The 22,819-nt window shown below is 44.2% G+C and overlaps 1 protein-coding gene across 3 annotated transcripts in view; it reads left to right on the top strand.

Annotated features, from left to right (window-relative positions):
• Positions 1–22,819, top strand: part of ACBD6 (acyl-CoA binding domain containing 6) — a 150,622-nt gene that overhangs the window by 87,756 nt on the left and 40,047 nt on the right. For all 3 annotated transcript variants that reach the window (XR_013262390.1, XM_077453097.1, XM_077453098.1), the window contains exons 4-6: positions 3,897–3,982; positions 11,198–11,303; positions 21,954–22,043. Coding sequence is in view for 2 of the 3 variants with exons in the window: in XM_077453097.1 (XP_077309223.1) it covers positions 3,897–3,982; positions 11,198–11,303; positions 21,954–22,043 (282 nt within the window). In the remaining variant the exon portion in view is untranslated. The remainder of the gene's footprint in view (positions 1–3,896; positions 3,983–11,197; positions 11,304–21,953; positions 22,044–22,819) is intronic.

The following is a 22,819-nucleotide window of genomic DNA, read 5'->3' as shown; positions in this document are numbered from 1 at the left end:
GGCCCTGACGGGTTTACGATCTCCTACTATAAAAAATATAAGGAAATCCTAGTCCCCCAATTTTGCAAATACATAAATAGAGTAGGAACAAAATATGAAATAGGGGGAGATGCCTTGCGAGCCGCTATAACGCTGATCCCGAAGGAGGGCAAAGACCATACGCTCTGCTCTAATTATAGGCCGATAGCCTTACTAAACACAGATATAAAGTTATATGCCAAAGTGTTGGCGGCTAGATTAAAAGAAAAAATGACAGAGCTAGTGCACCCGGACCAAGTCGGATTTATACCCGAGAGAGAGGGTAGGGACAATGGGGTAAGGGCTTTGCTCCTTATCCAGGCATTGAAAAACAGTGGGTCCCCAGGTCTATTCCTGTCAATGGATGCTGAGAAAGCTTTTGACAGGGTAGACTGGGGACTCATGTTAGAAACCCTAGAAGTGATGGGGGTAGGTCCAAGGATGATCCAATGGATTAAAGCCTTATATAATAACCCACAGGCGGCGGTAAAGGTCAACGGAGAAACATCCACCCTGTTCCAAATGGGAAATGGCACTAGACAGGGGTGTCCATTATCACCCCTATTGTTTGCGTTATCTCTTGAACCGTTATTGGCCTCGATCCGAAACAATCCAGATATAAAGGGGATTAGGGTCGGAGAGGAGGAGCACAAACTCGCAGCATATGCGGACGATGTGCTCTTCTTCATTACAAACCCTAGGATAACAATCCCGAACTTGCTGAGGACGTTAGAAAAGTACGGTAAAATATCAAATTTGAAGATTAACCTCAGCAAGTCCGAGATTTTAAATATTAACATCAGCTATAAGGAAGAAGAGAGATTGCGAGCAGAATTTCACTTCCCCTGGTGTAAGGAGATTAAATATTTGGGAATTTTGCTCGCAAGCACTACCAGAAAAATATATTTGAAAAACTATATCCCATTAATAGAGGAAATAAAGAGAGAAATAAAAAAAATCTCATTTAGCCCTCTCTCGTGGTTAGGACGGATAAATGCGGTTAAAATGATTCTGGTCCCGAAGATTATATATAAGTTCCAAATGATGCCCATTTCACTCCCTGCGGCCTTCTTTGAAATACTAAGGAAATTAATTTCGAAGTTTATTTGGCAACATAAAAAGCCAAGGATAGCGTTTGCGGTGTTAAGAAGGGGGAAAAAACAGGGGGGACTGGCGGCCCCGGATTTGAAAAGATACTATAATGCAGTGGTTCTTTCACGGGTGGTAGAGTGGGCGAAAGAAGCAAACGATAAGAGATGGGTTAGCTTAGAAAATGCACAATGCGAAGCACAATTAGGGAGATTAATATGGAACCCGCCACAGTATAGGATAGTAGGCCCCAACACACATGAAATAACACAACACGCACTGAAAATTTGGGATCGCACTCATACACAAAATAAATGGGGGTACAATTCACCTTTAATTTTTTTAAAAGAAAATGAATATTTTCCCCCGGGAAAACAAGAAATAGGGGGGAATTGGATAATAAAAAATAATGCACAATTAAAAGATATACTAGTAAAAGATAATTTAAGCACATTTCAAGCACTAAGGGAGGAAACTGAACTCATGAGGATTGATGCTTGGCGGTTCCTCCAATTAAGTCAGTTTGTAGCAAAATTGCCCCAACCAATACGAGGCATAGAAGAATTAAGGCCCTTTGAACGGCTCTGTCAGAGACTAAAATCAAAGAACAACATAGGCCTAATTTATAAAATACTCTCAGAGGGGGACGAGTTGGAGGAACCGGCATTTATCAAAAAATGGGAAAATGAGTTGGGGTCACAATGTAGCACTCAAATTAGAATGAAAATATTTAAACTAATCCACTATGGGGGGGGGGGGAATAAACTGACAGAGACGAATTATAAATGTTTAGCAAGGTGGTACGTCACCCCCGACAGACTGAGTAAGTTCGGAGTCGATCAAAACTCGGAATGTTGGCGGGGATGTAAGAAAACGGGGAATATGGGTCACATTTGGTGGGACTGTCCCATCATTAAAGAATACTGGAGGAGGATTATTGACATAATAAAAGTAGTAACAAAAAAGGAAGTAAGAGAAGACCCATGGACTGTCTTATTTCATGGGACAGATGAGTCAATAAAACAATATAGATCTACGTTAATCCCCATACTACTTGACACCGCAAAAAGCTTAATACCGAAAAAATGGCGAGAGAAGGAGAGCCCAAAAATACAGGAATGGATCTCCCGAGTAAATGAGATACAATATTTGGAATGTTATGAGGAAGGGGGAGAGGATCCAATAGCAATAGAGGTCGGGAAGGGGAAGTGGGATCTCTGGAAAAATTTTAAAAAATCATGGCGATACGTGGAGGAAATAACACAATAGCACTAAGGACAAGCACCCTGGATTGAAATAGACAAATCATTTATGAATCCCACGAGAAACTGGCCAGGAAGGGGAGGGGGGGAGGGATGGGAGGGGGAAGATGGAAGGGTATTTAGGGTCAAGAGGGAGAGGGTATAGAATAAGAATGTAATAAGAAATGTGTGTAAATGCGTACAATGAATTTTTTGATAATTTTTATATTGATGGAAAAACTAATAAATAAAGATTTAAAAAAAAAATAAACCTATTGTGAATATTTACATGCTGGCAGGACTGCTGAGCACAGGTTCGCTTTAGGAGAAATCTCTCCTATTTTGTATGATTATAGTGGGGTACTATTAATAGAAAAGGACCTTTTTACAAATGGACGCCATTGCTATTTTGCCATTTCTTTCTTGGTAAAGTTTGGTTATGTCCAGTCCACCTATTTTCTCAAGCTTTGCTGGGTATTTTCACTAATTTCTGACAAAAGAGAACCTATACCAATAAAAGCAAACTGAAACCCTTAAAGTACTATATGTTAGCTTACCAGTCATTAAATATGATGGCTGCATTACGTTTTCTTTCTCAATTTTTTCTTTTTCTTTTTATCTGATAATTTTGCCAGTAACACATTACCAACCCTAGGATGACCATGTTCCCTCATCTTTCAGTATCCAGACAACATGTTCTTGTTTTCTATTTTTTTTTATCAAACATAATGACTAACATACAATGCTATATTTAACAAAACAAATGGGACCAAATAAGGTAATTTTTAGGGTTTAGAATTGGATACCCATGCTCAAATTTACAAACCTCAACACAGTAAATGAATTACAGGAGGGATGCCCTGCCCTGCTCTGTTTGGACAGACTTATTTATTTATTTTTTACCAGCAATGGTTGGAAAGCAAACTGTTTCTGCCATTTGATCTTTTTAGAAAACCCATAAATTGTGTGTAAAACAGATGGATACAAAGAAAAGATAAAGTATTTTTAATTTGCAATTTTAAGTTTAGAAACTTATAATGTAAAATAAAATTGAATCCGATATAGTGATCAATTTTTTTGATGGATGCATACGGGTTAAAACGCCTGCCAAAATGTTTTGCTTTTTGTGTCAAAATGAACTGGGAGGAAATCTGTGCAAAGATAAAAATGTTGCTTTTCCGATAGTTTTCCCTAGAACCCATCCCCGGTAGACAATTTAAACTCCTCTCTCCTTCTGGTGACAATGGTAAAATTTTGGATTTCTTATCACTTTCTTTTTCAGAGACCATGGTCGACAGGAAAAATAAGGTGAATCCACCAAGGACACAGACTGAATAAAACCTGAAACATTCTAACCATTTCTACTCTTGTCCAATGGAAAACATTTTTGGCTAAACATGCACTTTTAAGTTGAGTGTAGAGCTGAGGCAATGTTTTCCGACTAGCGAAAAGTAGCATGTTGAGGGGGGGGGGGGGGGTTGTTTGTTTGTTTTTTAGTCTTGTAGTTTTTTTCCAGAGTTTGATGTACCCAATATGTCTGTTTTTCAGTCATATGAGGATCCTGTTGAAGAGCACAAGGCCGGCTTTGGTGGAAGAGTGGTCAGCTGCCTTTACCAGGCGCAGGAAACACTTAGGTAATTCAAGGGAAATCCTCTCCCCTTTTTATCATCTTTCTATAAATGTGTAAACTTGTTGTCTCATCTTGTGATCTCCCATGACTATTTTTATACGACTTTTTTTATTCTGTTCACATAACAGGTTTCCCACATTCCGCTGCGCCTCTCGTCCCCCCCTCTTTTCTGTTCCATGAAGCTTTGCAGTAATCTATCAGAATTGAATTAATCCTTCTCTCTCGGGCAGCCATCTGTCCTCTCCTCTCTGCTCAGACCCGACTAGTTCCACCAGGGATGATTGATGGCCTCTGCAATTGATTAGTTACTCTTCTAGATAAATGGACTGTTTTGAGATTAAGTATCACAGGTCAGTCTGTGTGGCCAGGCAGATAGGCCTTTTGCTTTTACAGAGATGTGCACAGACTAGCAGAATTCATACTGGCCACTCATTGGATCACACAAGTGACTTGTGGTAACTGTCTGAGAAATGATGGAGAATGCAGAGCTTTATTAATGGAGACCATATTAAATAGGAGTAGAAATCGCAGCTAAGTTATATAACATAACATTACCTTATTTGACAAATGTAAACGTGGCAGGTACCATAACGCGTTTTATCTCCACGAACTGTATTGGCGTTGGTGATTTTTGTATACTGCTCTGCATCATGTGTCTCATGCTTGTGATACCCTATCGTGTTGGTACAAGTAGTAGTGCTAGGATGGGTGGAATAGTGGTTAGGGGGGCTTTTAATGAATTGAGATTCATCTATCCATAATTCATTACAAGTCACGCCATACTCAATGAAACAGTGTCAAAGTTGGATAAGAAATCACAAAATTTTGTTTTTCCAAGGGACACGCGTGACTAAAGTAATGTTAGTGCCCGTTCACACTACCGCGACTTGTCAGGCGACTTAGCCGCCTGACAAGTCGCGCTCCGTTCTGTACTATGGAACCGCTCTAATAGGAGCGACTCAAGTCGCTCCGACTTAGAAAAAGGTTCCTGTAGTATTTTCGGGGCGACTTCAGGCGACTTGCATTGACTTCTATACAGAAGTCATTTTGCAAGTCGCCGCTGAAGTCGTGTGCAGGTCGCGTCTGTGAGACGCGCTGCAAGTCGCGTCACCCCTGTGTGAACGGGCACTTACAACATTTCTAGGAGTCCATGTATCCTTTATAAAATAGTTTTAAATGTTTAAAATTTGCATTTGTCCATTTGCTTATATAACCTTGTGCAGTTTTTAGGTCGCCTAACTGTAACTGGTGACCGGGAATATCCCCCATATTTAGCTGTAAAGACTGGCATCTTATTCATTTGAAATCCCAAAACTAGCTCAGGAAAGAGGTTCTTTCCAGGCCACGTGTCCTATTTCCCATGTCTGGCCTAGTAGGTCTTTTGTTGTCATTCATGGAAGAGGGCCTTGTCAGTGATCAGCTTAGCTTGAACTGAGCGTGAAGTCATCTGCAGCTCTGTCCATTTACTAGCAGTATTAGATCTATATCCAGTTATCGGTTAGGAGTCTGAAGTCCTGCTGAGCTGCATATTCTGTCTACTTGGCTCATGGTGAATAAGAGTGTGCCCCATCCTCGAAGGCTGTTTTTCCCCCACCTCCTGCAATGTGCTCAGCACTGTGTTCATGCAGCCATGGAACTGATCAGCTGGTGTGAATAATTGCATGATTGCCCAGTGTGTGTATGCTGGGCACCCCAGGGATGGCAACCCCCCCTTTGCCCACATTACCCCATTCTTATGAAAATGATCACACTCGCACCACTGCTTTAATCACACTAAGCAATTAAAAGCTCACTGCGCTACCAGGGGCTGTGGACGCTGCTCTTAATGAGCTTTTGCTTCTATTGGTCCCTAAGAGGCGGTGAGCATTGGCTGATTAAAGACTAGAAATAATTACAGGTGATGTGATTCTGGTCCCCGGAGTACAAGGAGGAAGTTATATGAGGACCTTTTACACGCATCCTTTCCTTTTCTCTGTGCCTGCTTTATCAGTTAGAACTTACCTTATTTTGGATATTTTATTTTAGTTTTCTGAACTGCAACATGATTTTTTATGTAGATTAAACACAAGGCAACAAATCGGCGTGTTGGATGCTACTCCTTTTGGAACACATTGAAATGTGTTAAGTCCGAAATTCCAAATGATTTAACTTTGAAGTGAGCCTAAGGCTGCGAGTTGTTGTGCGACTTGACATGTGAAGTTGCATGACAAGTCAAAATTCATGTATTTCGATGGTCCCATTCTAATTGGGGCGACTCAAGTCGCAGCGACTTCAAAAAGTTTTTGCACTACTTTGTTCCGACTTCGGTGCGACTTGTTCTCACCAGTTGCATGACATTGCATCAAAAGTCGCATTGTAAATCACGTGACTTGGGGGTCACAATAGTGGAAACCTAGCCTAAAATGGAATAAAAGTACACCTAACCATTAGTGCCATTATATAGCAAGCACCTCCAGATGTGTGCCTGTAGGCCAGGTCCTATTTCTTATTCAGGGGCCTTGGTTTCCCAAATGCCCTGGCACGCTGGTGATACTTGGCTGATTCCATGCATAAGAGCCTTGTCCCACCTACCTGGTGTTATCGGCAGAATGGCAATAAGATAAAAGGTGCCGATAATGGCACTGAAATTGCGCCACAATTTTACCATGATTACTGTGCTCATGGTGTATGTTTCATAGGTCATGTAAATCAAAAACGTAACACGGGTGCGTCAATGAGGAGTTCTTCCTGCTATAAGAAGATTGCCAAGACCCTGAAACTGAGATGCAGCACGGTGGCCAGTCCATCACCTTAACCCTCAGATTCTTTAGCAAGGGAGTGGTTGTCTTGTATGTCACAGTTCAGGTTGACATTTTATGGTTCCCTCAATGAACTGTAGCTCCCCAGTGCTGGCAGCACTCATGCAGCCCCAGACCATGACACTCCCACCACCATGCTTGACTGTAGGAGACACACTTGTCTTTTTTACTCCTCACCTGGTTGCCACCACACACGCTTGACACCATCTGAACCAAATAAGTTTATCTTGGTCTCATCAGAGCACAGGACATTGTTCCAGTAACCCATGTTCTTAGTCTGCTTGTCTTCAAATTGTTTGCAGGCTTTCTTGTGCATCATCTTTAGAAGAGGATTCCTTATGGGACGACGGCCATGCAGACCAATTTGATGCAGTGTATGATCTGAGCACTGACGGGCTGACCCCCACCCCTTCAACCTCTGCAGCAATGCTGGCAGCACTCATACGTCTATTTCCCAAAGACCTGTGGATATGACGCTGAGCACGTGTACTCAACTTCTTTGGTCGACCATGGCGAGGCCTGTTCTGAGTAGACCCTGTCCTGTTAAACAGCTGTATGGTCTTGGCCACCATGCTGCAGCTCAGTTTCAGGGACTTGGCAAACTTCTTATAGCCTAGGCCATCTTTATGTAGAGCACCAATTCTTTTTTTCCAGATCCTCAGAGTTTTGCCATGAGGTGCCATGTTAAACTTCCAGTGACCAGTATGAGAGAGTGGGAGCGATAACACCAAATTTAACACACCTGCTCCCTATTCACACCTGAGACCTTGTAACACTAATGAGTCACATGACACCGAAAGGGAAAATGGCTAAGTGGGCCCAATTTGGACATTTTCACTTTGGGGTATACTCCCTTTTATTGCCAGCGGTTTAAACATTAATGGCTGTGTGAGTTATTTTGAGGGGACAGCAAATGTACACTGTTATACAAGCTGTACACTCACTACTTTACATTGTAGCAAAGTGTCATTTGTTCAGTGTTGTCACATAAGATATATAATAAAAAAAAAAAAAAAAAAATGTGTGTGTATAGAGTTAACCTTTTTTTTTTTTTTTTTTTTTTTTTTTTTTTTTTTTTTCCCCCTACCATCCTCCACTACCGAGTTATGGGGTTAAAACATAACAAACAAATATATACACACCTTTATTAAAATAGATTATTTTATAGCCCCCTGCCATCCCACCCACCCCTAGTAATAACTGCATTCATCACCAGACACTTTTTTTTTTTCTCTTTTTAGGACCGGTTCTTACCATGCCCATACAGGAATGAGCTGCGTGATTCACATGTTTTTGTGTGGTACGATTTCAGCCTATTCATTTTAAGGGCCGGCTCACACCATGCCCGCACAAGAATTACACAGAAATTCCTGCAGCAGCTGTCAATAGTTAACTACACTCCAAATACAGGTTGCAAATGCATTTTGTTTTCCCACACTGGGTCGCATGCTACCATGCAATCTGGTTTCAGTGCGGTTTAAAAAGTAGCGCATGCACTACTTTTGATGCAGTGTTTATCACATTTAAAATGAATAGGCTGAAATCGCACAGGAACATTCCTGTGTGATTTTTGTGTGGGCATTTTATGACCCAGCCATGAATGGGTTAAAATCGCACAACAATGCACTACTTTTTAAACAGCACAGCAACCGGATCGCCTGGTGCAAAGTTACCATGCAATCCAGTGCGGGCATATGCACTTCGTTTGCAACCTGCATTTGGGGTGTCATTAACTTTCTATTAACACCCGCTGCAGATCGCAAATGGAGTGGGTTTTGCATATGGCCTGAATTGCACAGAAACTCAGTGCATTTGTGTGGTTCATGTGTAGGAATGGCCCTTGTGCCGCGTACACACGATCAGACTATCCGGCGGACAACCCCCCGGACCTTGCAGAGGAGCGCCGCCCGACTTGACGAACGCACCTGCCCACACACGACTGGACTTTTCCGGCGGACAAGCCGCAGGAATATGGCGGGAGTCCGCCGGACTTTTGAAATGAACGGACTTGCCCACACACAGAGTAAAGCCCATAGCAGGGGGAAAAGTGTACATAAAAAAACACAACACAGGTTTTTAAAATTCTTTGAGACAGCTCCGGGGGTCTTTTTCCCGTCTTCGGGGGTCTTCTCACATGACTCCTCCGCTATCTTCTGCTAGCTCTTTTACTAGCGGAGGAGCACGGCTTTCGCTGCCATCCGGGGTCTTGTCTGGTTCTTCTTGCCGGGCCTCTGCTTTCTTCCTTCTTTCCTTCTTTTCTTCTTTCTTAGTTCGTCTTTCTTTTTCTTTTAAAAGAGCAGAAGATAGCGGAGGAGTCCCGCGAGAAGACCCCCGGAGCTGTCTAATAAAGTATTTTAAAAACCTGTGTTGTGTTTTTTTTTTTTTTTTTTTTTTTTTTTTTTAATGTACATTCCCCCCCCCCCCCCGGTGAATGGGTAGGGGTACATCGTACCCCATACTCATTCACATAGGGTAGGGGCCCCCCTTATTAAAGGGGGCTCCCGGATTCTGATAAGCCCCCCGCCTGCAGGCCCCGACAACCAAGGGCCAGGGTTGTCGGGAAGAGGCCCTTGTCCTCATCAACATGGTGCTTTGGGGTGGGGGGGCCGCAGGTCCCCCCCTTCCCCAAAGCACCCCCCCATGTTGAGGGCACGTGGCCTGGTGGGGGGAGGGGGTGTTCGCTCATCCCCTCCCCTTTCCTGACCGGCCGGGCTGCATGCTCGGATAAGGGTCTGCTTTGGACATTGGGGGGGGACCACCATGCCGTTTTTTCGGCGTAGGCGATTCCCTTTAAATCCATACCAGGTAACGGGGCTAGCGAGGTGTCAATCTCGCCGATGGAGGCAGCGACATTGACTTCCTTCGCTAGTTCTGTCTACCTGGAGCCACGTTCAAAATAAATGGACTTTTCTCAGTGTGTGGGCAAGTCTGTTCATTTCAAAAGTCCGGCAGACTAGCACACAGACAGGCGGATTGTCCGCCGCACTCGGCGGACAATTTTGAGTCAAGACTTCTTCTTTCTAAGTCCACCAGACTTTTGGGAAGAAAAAGTCAGCCGGAGCCCACACACGGGCGGATTGTCCGCCGTATAATCTGATCATGTGTACGCGGCATTAGAGTACATAGACGTGCTAAGGCTGGTCATACATTAGTGCCTGTTCACACTGCTGCCATGTGGGAACCCTACGAATTCACGCATCGCGTGTCTCCCGGCAGCAGTTCACACTGCCCTATGTGAACCCCCTGGGAGTGTCAATTAAAAGTCAATGACCCCCAAATCATTTCAAATTTGGACAGGAATCGGATTGCATGGGTGTGAACACCCATGTGATCCGATTCTGCTGCGGACCAAAAAGTGTCCTGTGCGAGTTTGGTCTCTGTATGGCTGAAATTGCATCACACCGAGATCGCATGTGATTTGCACTGCAGTGTGGTGCTAATCACATCCGATCTCTGACATCACAGCAGTGTGAACTGGCACTTAATCATACATTTTATGTTCATTCATTTTATTTGTTTTATTTTTTTTTCATTTGTTCAACCAGTGAGTTTACTTGATTAACCCATCCTCACACTCAATGTATGTGGATGGGGAATCCTTTCCGCTGAACTATATTGTGATCTGACAGCAGGGGGACTTCCCCTCTGAATACTGATCAGTACTGTAGGCTATAGCTGGCAGCACTAAGGCTCACACCTGAGTGATCTGGTTGCGGGTGGAGTTGCCGCAATTTTGCCTGCGATGTCAAATCATGACAAATTGCGGGATGCTTGTGCGATGTCATTACTTTTTAATCGCACCCCAATCATGCCGCGATTTTCTGCGATTGGCGCTTGATAAACCACGCTGCAATTGCGGCGAATGACAATGCTTGTCACTCAAAGAAACAGGAGCTTCTTTTGAGCGTCGTGCGTTGCGATTTGCCGCAATTGTAGCACAGTTTATTGAGCGACAATCACAGCAAAATCACTTTGCTATTGGGGTTCCATTAGAAAGTAATGGCATTGCACAAGCATCCCGTGATTTGGAATCATGGGCAGAATTTGCAGCAGAAGTATTTATTCTTCTTCGGTTTTATTTTAAACTGTTAAATCAAGTAGACCCAGATTGAGCAGGCTTCCCATAGGAACGTCTAGTCAGGTCTGCAGCCTCCTGTTGAATATTTTTGTACTTTGCAAACCCATTTATTCTCGTGTGTATGGGCCAGATGTTGTGAAAGCCCAAACAAAATGTTTGTATACTAATTGGATTTCTATTCATTTTCTTTAAAAAATTTAAATTGTATGTTTTTATTATTGGCAACATGGATCATTTTTAGGTTTTCATGAATCAAACTAGGAGTTCACGTTCCTACTGATGTATCTGTGTCAAAATGTGTGTCATTGGTGAGATTCTTATGTTCAAGTCTTTGTTCCCCCAGGGATGAAGATAAAGACATCTTTGACTACTGCCGGGAGAATGACGTCGCACATATATCACAGGCCCTGGCTACAGGGGCAATTGATGTGAATGTGGCAGATGATGAGGTATGAGGCATTAGTGACAGTCTTTTCATTTAATCCCATTCGGACCTGGACTTTTTAGTAATTTTTGGTAAAATGCATGTTCCACAGTGTCATACGTTTTTAGAATGGTACTCAAACCAATACACCGGAATGAGCAACACACCATGGCTACAGTGCACCGCCATATAAAATAAAAGGGGGCAGGGCTAAGGCTGTGGGGTTTTTTTTTTTTTTTTGTTTCGTTTTTCCGTTCCTCTGTCACAAGAAAACAGCGGGGGCTGCTGTTTTTTTCACGAAAATGGCTGTGTTTGACTTCATAGACCTAGAACATGCATGCTCTAAATGAATGCCAGAAAAGTGTTAGGCCTCCTTGGCTATATACAGGTTTCAGGTCAGAAATTCGAAGCATAATTGCAAAGGCCAGAGAATTTGCATCCCCCAAAAATAGAGGTCAGCATTGGCAGCCCCAATAATCACAACAGATTTCCTTTTAGAATTTTGGGCTGAATTCGTTCCTGAAATGGACCAAAATGCACCAGACCTGCTGCGGAGATATGTGAACCAACTCCATAGAGAGCTGGTGAAAATCTCCTGCTATTGTGAATTGGGTGTGGGGATCCTGCATCCAAGTCGCAATGGTGTGAACCCAGCCTTGAGTGCACTGCCAATCAAAATGAATAGTCTGCCATTCAGTTTAAAGGGGGTTTAAGGTGCTGCAACCTGATAAACAAGTTCCAGGCTAAGACTTAAACTTCATTGTGCCGGACCAGCAGTCTCCATCTGTTTGTGTCTACACCTCTAAATCAGTGGTCCCCAACCTTTTTGGCACCGAGGACCGGCTGCGTGGAAGAAAATTGTGGCAAGGCCTGGGAGTGGTAAACAAATTTTGCGGGCAATTTATCAGGGCAATAGCTGGTGTTCTGCTGTTACTTCAATCATCACAGCACCATGGTTGGTATGTTGTCAGAATGATTGAAGCACATTATTTCTTATATTACATTGTAATATAAATTAAATGGTTCAACTCACCATAATGCAGAATCAGTGGGAGCCCTGAGTGTCACTTTCCATGTCGCCTGCCACCAGATGAGGAATGCCACTCTGCCTACCACCAAAAGAATGCTGCTTGCCACGTTGCCTGTCTGCCACCAGATGAGGAATGCCACTTGCCACGTTGCCTGCGCCACCAGATGAGGAATGCCACTTGCCACGTTGCCTGTCTGTGCCACCAGATGAGGAATGCCACTTGCCAAGCTGCCTGCCACCAAATGATGAATGCCATTTGGCATGTCTCCTGTCTGTGCTAACAGATGAGGAATGCCACGCTTGCCTGCCACCAGTTGAGGAATACCACTTGCCACGCTGCCTGCCACTAAATGAGGAATGCCAGTTTCCATGTCACCTGCCTGTGCCACCAGATGACTGTCACTTGCCACATCACCTGCCTGTGCCACCAGATGAGGAATGCCACTTGCCAAGCTGCCTGCCACCAGATGAGGAATGCCACTTGCCATGTCACCTCTGTGCCACCAGATGAGGAATGCCACGCTTGCCTGCCACCAGTTGAGGAATACCACTTGCCATGCTGCCTGCCACTAAATGAGGAATGCCACTTTCCACGTCACCTGCCTGTGCCACCAGATGAGGAATGCTACTTTCCACGTCACCTGCCTATGCCACCAGATGAGGAATGCTACTTTCCACGTCACCTGCCTATGCCACTTGCCATGTCACCTGTCTGTGCCACCAGATAAGGAATGCCACTTGCCACGCTTTCCTGCCACCAGTTGAGGCATGCCACTTGCCATGCTGCCTGCCACTAAATGAGGAATGCCACTTTCCACATCACCTGTCTGTGCTACCAGATGAGGAATGCCACTTGCCATGTCACCTGCCTGTGCCACCAGATGAGGAATGCCACTTGCCATGCTTGCCTGCCACCAGTTGAGGAATGCCACTTGCCACGCTGCCTACCACCAAATTAGGAACACCACTTTCCGCGTCCCCTGCCTGTGCCACCAGATGAGAAATGCCACTTGCCAAGCTGCCTGCCACCAAATGAGGAATGCCACTTGTCATGTCGCCTGTCTGTGCCACCAGATGAGGAATGCCACTTGCAATGCTTGCCTACCACCAGATGAGTATTGTGACTTGCCACGCTGCCTGCCACCAGTTGAGGAATGCCACTTGCCATGCTGAGTACCGCCAAATGAGGAATGCCACTTTCCACGTCACCTCCCTGTGCCACCAGATGAGGAATGCCACTTGCCAAGCTGCCTGCCACCAAATGAGGACTTCCACTTGCCGAATCACCTGCCTGTGCCACCAGATGAGGATTGTCACTGCATTGGTGACACTGGTTTAGTGGTTGTCCTTGAGTGAGGGTAGGAGAGCAGAGATGCGGGGTGGGTGATGAGAGATGTCATCTCTCTGCTTCCCGCCGCACCTCCAACATTCTGTAAGCTGTGAGGGCAGAAGAACGGTGATGCTAGGTGGGCGGAGAGAGATGTCATCTCTGCTCGCCAGCCAGCTTTCCTCTCTGATCCACCAGTGCCTTTCAATGCAAAGACGCTGCGGCCTGGGGGTTGACGACCCCTGGTGTAAAGAGTCCCCTGGGATTGAAAGGGAAATATTGCATTTTCCGTTTTTAGCAAGATAATAATGAATCTGTGTAAAAAGCGCCTTATAATTGCTTCAGATGGTATACTGATCAACTGAGGCAGAAAATAAATAGCCTATTAAAACCTTTTGGTATGGTGTACTTCTATGGTCAGGTATGTGTGTGTTTTGTATTTCAAAGTGAACCATTGGAAATTACTATTAACCCCTTTCACCACTAAGGATAAAACAAATCTAAATGCCTAAGCTCGATTTTGCAATATGTTGGTAAAACCATACATATCATCACAACTACCTGTGGATTATGCCTAATTTTAGCTGTATTTCTTATTTCCAATAACCTACCACCAAAGAACACCCCTAAATAAATTCTCCTACTCCTGATGATCACAGAAATATCACATATGGGTATGTTTTGTTGTTTTTACCTGTAATACAGCCCAGAAGCAATAGTGCATATTTAGCCTAATAAATATATATATATATATATATATATATATTTCCCCAAGCAGACATCGATGAGCCCTTCTATGTATTCCACTTATAGGACATAATTGACCCACTTCCTAAATAGTAGCTGAAACCGTTTACTGTTTGGGTGTATATTTTATGGTTTAGGTTATATTATGCTGTATCCATTTCATTTTTTTCTACTTTCAGCAGTTCCTGCATATGTTCTCTTTTCAGTCTGGGCCGCAATTATCAATTCATGGCCTGAGACACAGGGAATTAATGAGGATTGGGAGGGGTTACTGTGTGCTTACCATTTTATATGAATCTCCCTGAGGTATTAGTGATATGATCTAGACTTTCACATTAAGCAGCCCACTGGTTGCATATTTTATCCATTTGTGATGTGAAGTCATTTTACCTAAAGACTATCGGATCATTCATGCTTGCGATATCATTTTGCTATTAATCTAGTAAGTAGACATTGCAGTGAATTTTTTTTTCAAAGTAGCTATGTGTAAATCTCCGTCTAATTACATGGTTTATAAATGTGCTGTTCGTTCATTCATTGTATTAGAGAACTACAAAATGGTTTGGCAATCATAGTTGCCTTTGAGACAAAGTCTAAACAAGAATTGTGGGATTATTTGGGCAGTGGGCTTTCCATCTTTTTTGCTTAAAGTCACTCGAATACGCGGGGCTTCAGACTGCAATTTCATAGCGCTAAATGGCCCGGCATATGCATTAAGTTGCATGCCACTCCATACTCAGAAGTGCACAATATTTCCTTCAACTCCTAGCATTGAATGGAGTGGCGAGGAGCAAAGAAAAGGCTAGTATATGAGGCTTTAAAGCAAGCCAACCAATTTCTTTGCCCTTTTTAAAGTGATTGTAAAGGGGGGTGTGTTTTTATAAAAAAAAAAAAAAACCCATCTTCTCTGGAGTTCCCCATCGGCACTTTGTTCCCCAAGTGCCCCCATCGCAAGCTGCTTGCGATGGGGGCTCTTGTGCTGGCTCGATCCTAGGCCGGGCTGTATGCATCTGGTGAGGTGGGGGAGGGGGAGAGAAGCTTTTGACGGGGGGGGGGGGGGTTTTTTTTTTTTTTTTTTTTTTTTTTTTTTTTTTTTCTACCTTCATGTAGAGAATGCATAAAGGTAAAAACTTTTTTGCCCTTACAACCACTTGGTACGTTAAGACCTTTTTCTGTGCTTCCCAAGCCGTGAAACTACACTGCTGGAGACTGCCTTCTTCTTCTTTTTTTTTTTTTTTTTTTATTTGTGTATTGCATTGGTATACAAAATATAAATCTCACGTCATACAAGCTTTAACCAGGCACAAAGTCACAAGACTGCTCTAACTGCTGATGATTAAGGCCCCTTTCACACGCTCCGCTGATCCCCACCGAGCAGGCGGACGACAGGTCCCTCTATATTCCTTTTGTGCAGAGCGGACACAGTCCCACTCTCATCTATGGGATAATCGGGTGAAAACAGACCACCTATCCGTTTTTTCACCTGATCATATTTGATCTGCCAGACGAATAGAAAATAGGACCACCATCTGTCTGGATTTGGCGGACAGGATCAGAACAGATAGCGGCGGGTGTCAACACCCGCCGCTCCATAGGGGTGAATGGAGGGTCCGATCGGGTCCTCCTGAAAAGCTGACAGGCGGACCTGATCAGACAGCCTGAGTGAAAGGGCCCTAAAGGTATTTATCAGTTTAGGTTTACTAAAACTATTGCATTTCCATGTACTGTGGGAGACCATATATAGTGAACATGGGGTCCTTGGTTTAGTAACACTGTTCCTGTTCCCTTAAAGCATGAAGTGCTGTGTATGTGCTGTGTATTTTGGCCACCTTTATCGCCTCAAAATACCTGGTTAATCATGCCAGTTTCTACTGGTCAGCTGTATGCTGACCATGATTCATGAGCTGACCATGGTCATCATGGTCAGCTGTATGCTGACCATGATGACCATCAATCATGGTCAGCTGTATGCTGACCATGATTTATCAGGGCTACCGAGCCCTGACATCGTGGTCAGTGTACGTGCCTGCGTCATCCACTGTTATCTGCAGCCCTCCTTTCCCCCTCTGTCCAGTTCCTTCCCCCCCCTCCCTGCCTGTCTGCTCTCATGAGCACTGATCTGCTCCTCTCCCCGCTGCTTCAAAACTAACTGATCATTATATCATCCCCTTTGTCACATAAAAAAGCTGTATCCTAGTGCCTGTGTTTTTATTTAAAAAAAAAAAATTTTGGTTTTAACAATGTCTTCCAGCGATTACGCGTATCCAGGTTCTCTGCTCCTCTCCTCCCTGGCTGACATCGGCAGAGGAATCTTGGCCCCGCCTGCTGGAGATATCAGATGGGGAGAGCTGTGAGCCTGGAGTTGTGATCGCTGGAAGACGCTGTTAAATAAATCTGCTTTTATTTTTTTATCTTTTATTTTTATAAAGCACAGGCACTAGGATATAGCTTTTTATGTGACAGAGGGGATGCTATAATGATCAGTTAGTGGCTTAACAACCACTTCAAGCTTCGACAATAAAACCTGGAAGCTGGTTGGCAAAGCTGCACTAGACTGTGTACCAGTTTTAGTAAATCTCCCTTTATGAGACTTTGCTTATTTCTGTGACCTTTAGTAGACTTCAGAAGGAGCATGGTGATGCTGATTAGATTGTTTGCCTAATCTTTTAACTGCTTCAGTACTGGGTACAGGCCAATTTTCAGATTTCAGCGATTTCACACTTTGAATGACAATTGCACGGTCATGTAATATATGTAATCAGTGGCGGAACTACCGCCATAGCGGCACATGCAGCCGCTATGGGGCCCGCAGCTGACAGGGGCCCGTGGGAAGGATGAGGAATGCATACTGTGGAGGGGGGCATCACCTCCCGCATGTTCCCCCAGCCAGCGGAAGCGAGGAGAGGAAGAGGCAAGCTGTCTGTACGAGCAGAGAGCTGTAATAGCTTTCATTTGAATGTCCTGTGTTCCCGGGGCTCACCGTCACATAGCCCCACCTCTTGGCCCGGCGTCTTTGATAGACAGAACACCGGTCCAATGCGGGACATGTGACATCATCAAAGGCTGCAGGCCAAGAGGTGGGGCTGTGTGACGGTGAGCCCCGGGAACACAGGACATTCAAATGAAAGCTATTACAGCTCTCTGCTCGTACAGACAGCTTGCCTCTTCCTCTCCTCGCTTCCCCTGGCTGGGGGACCGTGCGGACGGTGCTCGCCCCCCCCCCCCCCCCCCCCCACTCTGAGTCAGCCCCACACTTGCCCGCAGCCATTTGAGGGCTCCATACTGGACTGCACTCCACATCCTCCCCGGTAGTTCTGCCACTGGCTCGCCTCTTCCTCTGCACAGGTGAGGCTGCAATTGTGACTGCACATTCATTCAGCATTTCTCTAGTTGTTCTAATTCTAACATTAGTCATTGGTTACATAAAGGAAAATTACAAATGCTGATCTTTTAATTCGTGTTATATGGTAATTTTTTGAATTGGCAAAGGAAACTAATGTTTGAAAAAAAATTTATGTCTAAAGAACATGTAATGTACAGTGCATTTTTGCATGTAGGAATTATCTTTACTACATATTTCTGATTTTTTTTTTTTTTTTTTTTACAGCTATAAAGTTAACAGTATTAGTGTTTGCATTTTTAACCACTTTCAGACCGGACCAATTTGCTGGTCAAAGACCAGACCACTTTTTGCGATTCGGCACTGCGTCGCTTTAACTGACAATTACGCGGTCGTGCGACGTGGCTCCCAAACAAAATTGACGTCCTTTTTTTCCCACAAATAGAGCTTTCTTTTGGTGGTATTTGATCACCCCTGTGGTTTTTATTTTTTGCGCTATAAACAAAAATAGAGCGACAATTTTGAAAAAAACGCATTCTTTTTTACTTTTTGTTATAATAAATATCCCCCAAAAATATATAAAAAAACATATATTTTTTTCCCTCAATTTAGGCCGATACGTATTCTTGTACATATTTTTGGTAAAAAAAAATCGCAATAAGCGATTATTGATTGGTTTGCGCAAAAGTTATAGCGTTTACAAAATAGGGATAGTTTTATAGCATTTTTATTAATTTTTTATTATTTTTTTTTTTACTAGTAATGGCGGCGATCTGCGATTTTTATTGTGACTGCGACATTGTCGGGGACCCATCGGACATTTTTGGGACCATTGTCATTTATACAGTAATCACTGCTATATAAATGCAGTGATTCCTGTGTAAATGACACTGGCAGTAAAAAGGGTTAACCAGTGGGTGGCAGTGTAGGGGTTAAGTGTTCCTAGAGGTGTGTTACTAACTGTGGGGGGGTTGGGCTTTCATTTAGTGTACACTGATCTCTGCTCCAATCACATGGAGCAGAGATCAGCGTCACTAGTTGCTAGGCAGAATGGGAAAATGTTGTTTATACAGCATTTCCTCCATTCGGCCGCTCCGTGAGACGATCGCGGGGATGCCCGCGGCGATCGAGTCCGCGGGTCCCGCGACCGGACTCACGGGGGTCCCGACCAGCGCGGTCAGCACGTCCTGAGTAAAGTCATTCAGGAGGGATCCAGGCCAGGTGTCGGTGAGTGGAAATCACAGTGGAAAGCCCTGGAAGAGACATGCCAGGAGTTGGATGTAGAGCCAGAGCCCCCCCACTGTGAGGCAGCCCCACACTTGCCAGCAGCCATTTGAGGGCTCCAGTATGCATTCCTCATCCTCCCCGGTAGTTCCGCCACTGGCTCGCCTCTCCCTCTGCACAGGTGAGGCTGCATTGTGCTCGGGTCACGCTGCATTGGGCACAGGTGAGGCTGTATTGGGCATGGGTCACGATGCATTGGGCATAGGGGAGGCTGCATTGGGCACAGGTGAGGCTGTATTGGGCACAGGCAGGCCACGCTGCATTGGGCACAGGTGAGACCACATTGGGCACAGGGGAGGGTGCTTTGGGCACAGGCCACACTGCATTGGGCATAGGTAAGGCTGTATTGGGCACTGGACAGGCTGCATTGGGCACAAGTGGGCACAGGTGAGGCAGTATTGGGCATGGGCAGGCCACGCTGCATTGGGAACAGGCAGGCCACATTGGGTACAGGTGAGGATTATTGAAGCGCTAACACCAGCTGTTTGGAGTATCTTTATCTGTTGATTGTTAAATGTTCTGGAATATGTATATTGCTATTGTGGTGTAGGATCTGGGCCTGTTGTCCCTCCATCCCTTTGCTTCCTTCCTTCTTTCCTCCTTCATCTCAGACTCGAACCACACCCCCTTTGAGCCACGCATTTTAAACCACGCCCACTATTTAATTTAAGCCCCGCCATTTTTTTGTGGGGGGGGGGGGCTGTTTGAGGGGGGGGCCCCATACAATATTTTGCTATGGGGCCCTGTGACTTCTAGTTACGCCCCTGTATGTAATGTACCCAAATGACATTTTTATAATTGTTTTTCACACAAATAGAGCTTTCTTTTGGTGTTTTTTTTTTTTTTTGTTGTTTTAGCAAAAAAATTAAAAAATGGACTGAAAATTTTGAAATAGATTTGATTTATTTTATAGTTTTCTATAAGAATATTTGGTAAATAAGTTATTTTTTTCATTCACTGTTATGCACTGATGAGATGGCACGAATATGTAGCACTGATGGGCTGCACTAAAAGGTGGCGCTGACGGGCACAGATTGGCCTCACTAATAGGCACTGTTGGGGCTTCACTGATCAGTGCCCTGATTATCTGTACAGGTCTCCCCTGTGAGGAAATGCAGCTGATCGGCTCTCCTTTTCTCACTCTGTCAGTGTGAGACGAGGAGAGCTGATAACCAGCATTTCCTTGTTTCCATGAACTCAGCTGTGATTGGACACAGCTGATCACATTGATAAAGAGCATCATCGGCTCTTTACCGAGATCAGGGTCACGCCGTCCCAGTGGGCAAGCAAGCGTGGTGAGACTGGAGCGGCATCATATAATGTTGTCCCAGAGCATCCCACCTGCCGTCATTTGTTTATACGGCGGGTGGCAGGTAGTCAAAGAAGGGATGAATTTGAGCAAGTTTAGGATCTGTAGTAGAGACTTCTTCCTTTTTTAGGCAGGTTGAAGAGTTTTCATGATCTTTACTTGGAAAACATAATGCATCCCTTCGGTTTGGCTCTAAAGCTGGCCACATGTGGTTCAAAATTTGAGCAGTTCAGTAGGAGAGCTCTGTCTTTGTATTCTAAAAAAAAAAAAAAAAAAGAAAATTGCAGAATTTTCCCATCCACCTCAAATGCGTGACAGGGCAAATCTGCTCAGTTTTTTTAGTTAAGCCAGCTGGCTGAAGGCAAAAAAAATTGAGTAATGTATGGGCAGCTTTATTCTTTTGGTGATTCTACACAACTGAGTAAAGGGTATGTTCGCAGCTGAACTCGCACAATCTCAAACCTGCATTTCAGTGCGAGTTTGGGGGCGATCTGAAAGACATCTTGTCAGGTTCATGCACAGTTGTCTATTGAAATCACCCCAGAAGTAGTGCAGGAACTACTTTTGGAAATTGGTGCAGCTCCGCAAAGTTGGTGTCGCACCGATTGGGACAGTGCTGTTACCGGCAATAGGCTGCAATTTGGCATGCTGATGTGAACGAGGCTAAAGCTTGGAAATCAGTTTTTATGCTTCATGGCCAATTGTACTGTGTACAGAAGCAAGAGGGTTTTTTTTTTGTGTGTATTGTGCTCTTGGGAACTGTCAGTGCAGCAAAATTTATTTTTTTGTAGCCTTGCTGTAATCCTGTCTCTGAGCTCTGCAGGCAGTTCCTTTCACCTCTTGGCTTTTGCTCTGATACAGTATGCATTGTCAGCTATGAGGCCTTTTATAGAGAGGTGTGTGTGCCTTTCCAAATCATGTCCAATCAATTTAATTGGCCACAGGTGGCTTTTAATAAAGGTGTAGAAACCTCTCAGCAATGATCACGAGAAATTGAAGGCATCTGAGCTAAATTTCAAGGGGCCTGAAAACTTAGACACCTTTCACACTGAGGCAGTTTTCAGATGTTTTAGCGCTACGAGTAGCACCTGTAAAGCACCTGAAAGCATGGCTCCCATGTCGCCTGAATGTGAAAGCTCGAGTGATTTCACACTGGGGCGGTGTGCTTGCGGAACGTTAGAAAAAAGTCCTGCAAGCAGCATCTTTGAGGCGGTCAGTTCTCCCAAAATGCCCCTGCCCATTGCATTGAATGGGCAGCTATTCGGAAGCCCCGCACCAGTGTTTTTAGCTCGCTCTTCACCCGCTAGCGGGGGTTAAAAGTGGCCCGAAAAGCGCAGCTAAAACGAGCGGGGCTTTACTGCTAACGCACTGGCAGCCCCAGTGTGAAAGGGGTCTGCCAATGTGATTTCAGTTTTTTTTTCCTTTTTCATACATTCACACACATTTCTAAACACTCATTATAAACAGATTTAGACCACCTATTGAACATAAAGGTTAAAAGAAGGAAATATTCAATTTGTACAATACAAAATGTTGTTTTTTACACTTGGAGGGCTTGTGTACAGGATCAGTCGGGAGTCACGTTTATTTATAAAGTCCTGTATAACTGCTGTTCAATTTCTTTTCTTTTTCTTACAGGGTCGCTGCCTTCTCCACTGGGCCTGTGACAGAGGACATACAGAGCTAGTGTCTAAACTTCTCTTCCATAATGCTCACATAAACCTGCAGGTAAGCATTTCATGCTGGGGCTCATTTTACAAAAGCAGTATTGCCAAAAAAAAGTTCCTTTCCGAAGAAAAGAGCAATTTTTTCCTTCTGTCCTATGGCTCTAGTTCACACTAGTGAGCTACGTTGGTGTGCATTGAAAAAGCAGGACATTTTGCATTTTATTTGTGCAATATTTGCACAATAACGCACGCTGTGTGAAAGGGCCATTGCTGTAAGTTGGAACTTAAAATTTTGCCTGCATCTCCGTCTCCTGGTGAAATCTAAAACTGCATTGTGACATACAGCTGGAGTGGTGCTCTATGGATATCCTTGTATTGTAGCAGTTGGACTTTAGTTTTAGGTTACAAAGATCCAACCACTGTTTGTTAAATGAAGAGGGACACTAAACACTGACATTGTTGTCCAGTGTTCTCCATTTTCCACCGGTGTCCAGTGTTCTTCATTAGGTATGACTTCCCTTCAGACCATTTGTGGTTTTAGTTCTCTGTAGAACCTGCTTCTGCCTGTTACAGCCCCTTCTTGTCCTATTGGTAATAACCGGCTGGACAGCGGGGAATGTGGACCCATCTCTTTTTACATCAGTGTGATAATCCTCAGAGGAGATTCCCTTTAAGCCCCTTTGGAACACCTGAAGAGGCTTCTTATGTTCCAGTGTTCTGTACTATTCTGTAATGTTCTTGTTTGTACAGGGAGACGTGTGAATCGCGTAGACTATTCCGTTCTCCACAATCTAATTGGCAAGTGCCACACATGCTCAGAAAAAATTTGGAGACTAA

The sequence above is a fragment of the Lithobates pipiens genome, unplaced genomic scaffold, assembly GCF_037356315.1.
Source record: "Lithobates pipiens isolate NorthernLeopardFrog02 unplaced genomic scaffold, aLitPip1_a1.2 Scaffold_23, whole genome shotgun sequence".
Taxonomy (NCBI): domain Eukaryota; kingdom Metazoa; phylum Chordata; class Amphibia; order Anura; family Ranidae; genus Lithobates; species Lithobates pipiens.
Note: the sequence above shows the minus strand (reverse complement) of the source record. Positions and strands in the feature narration are given on the sequence as shown.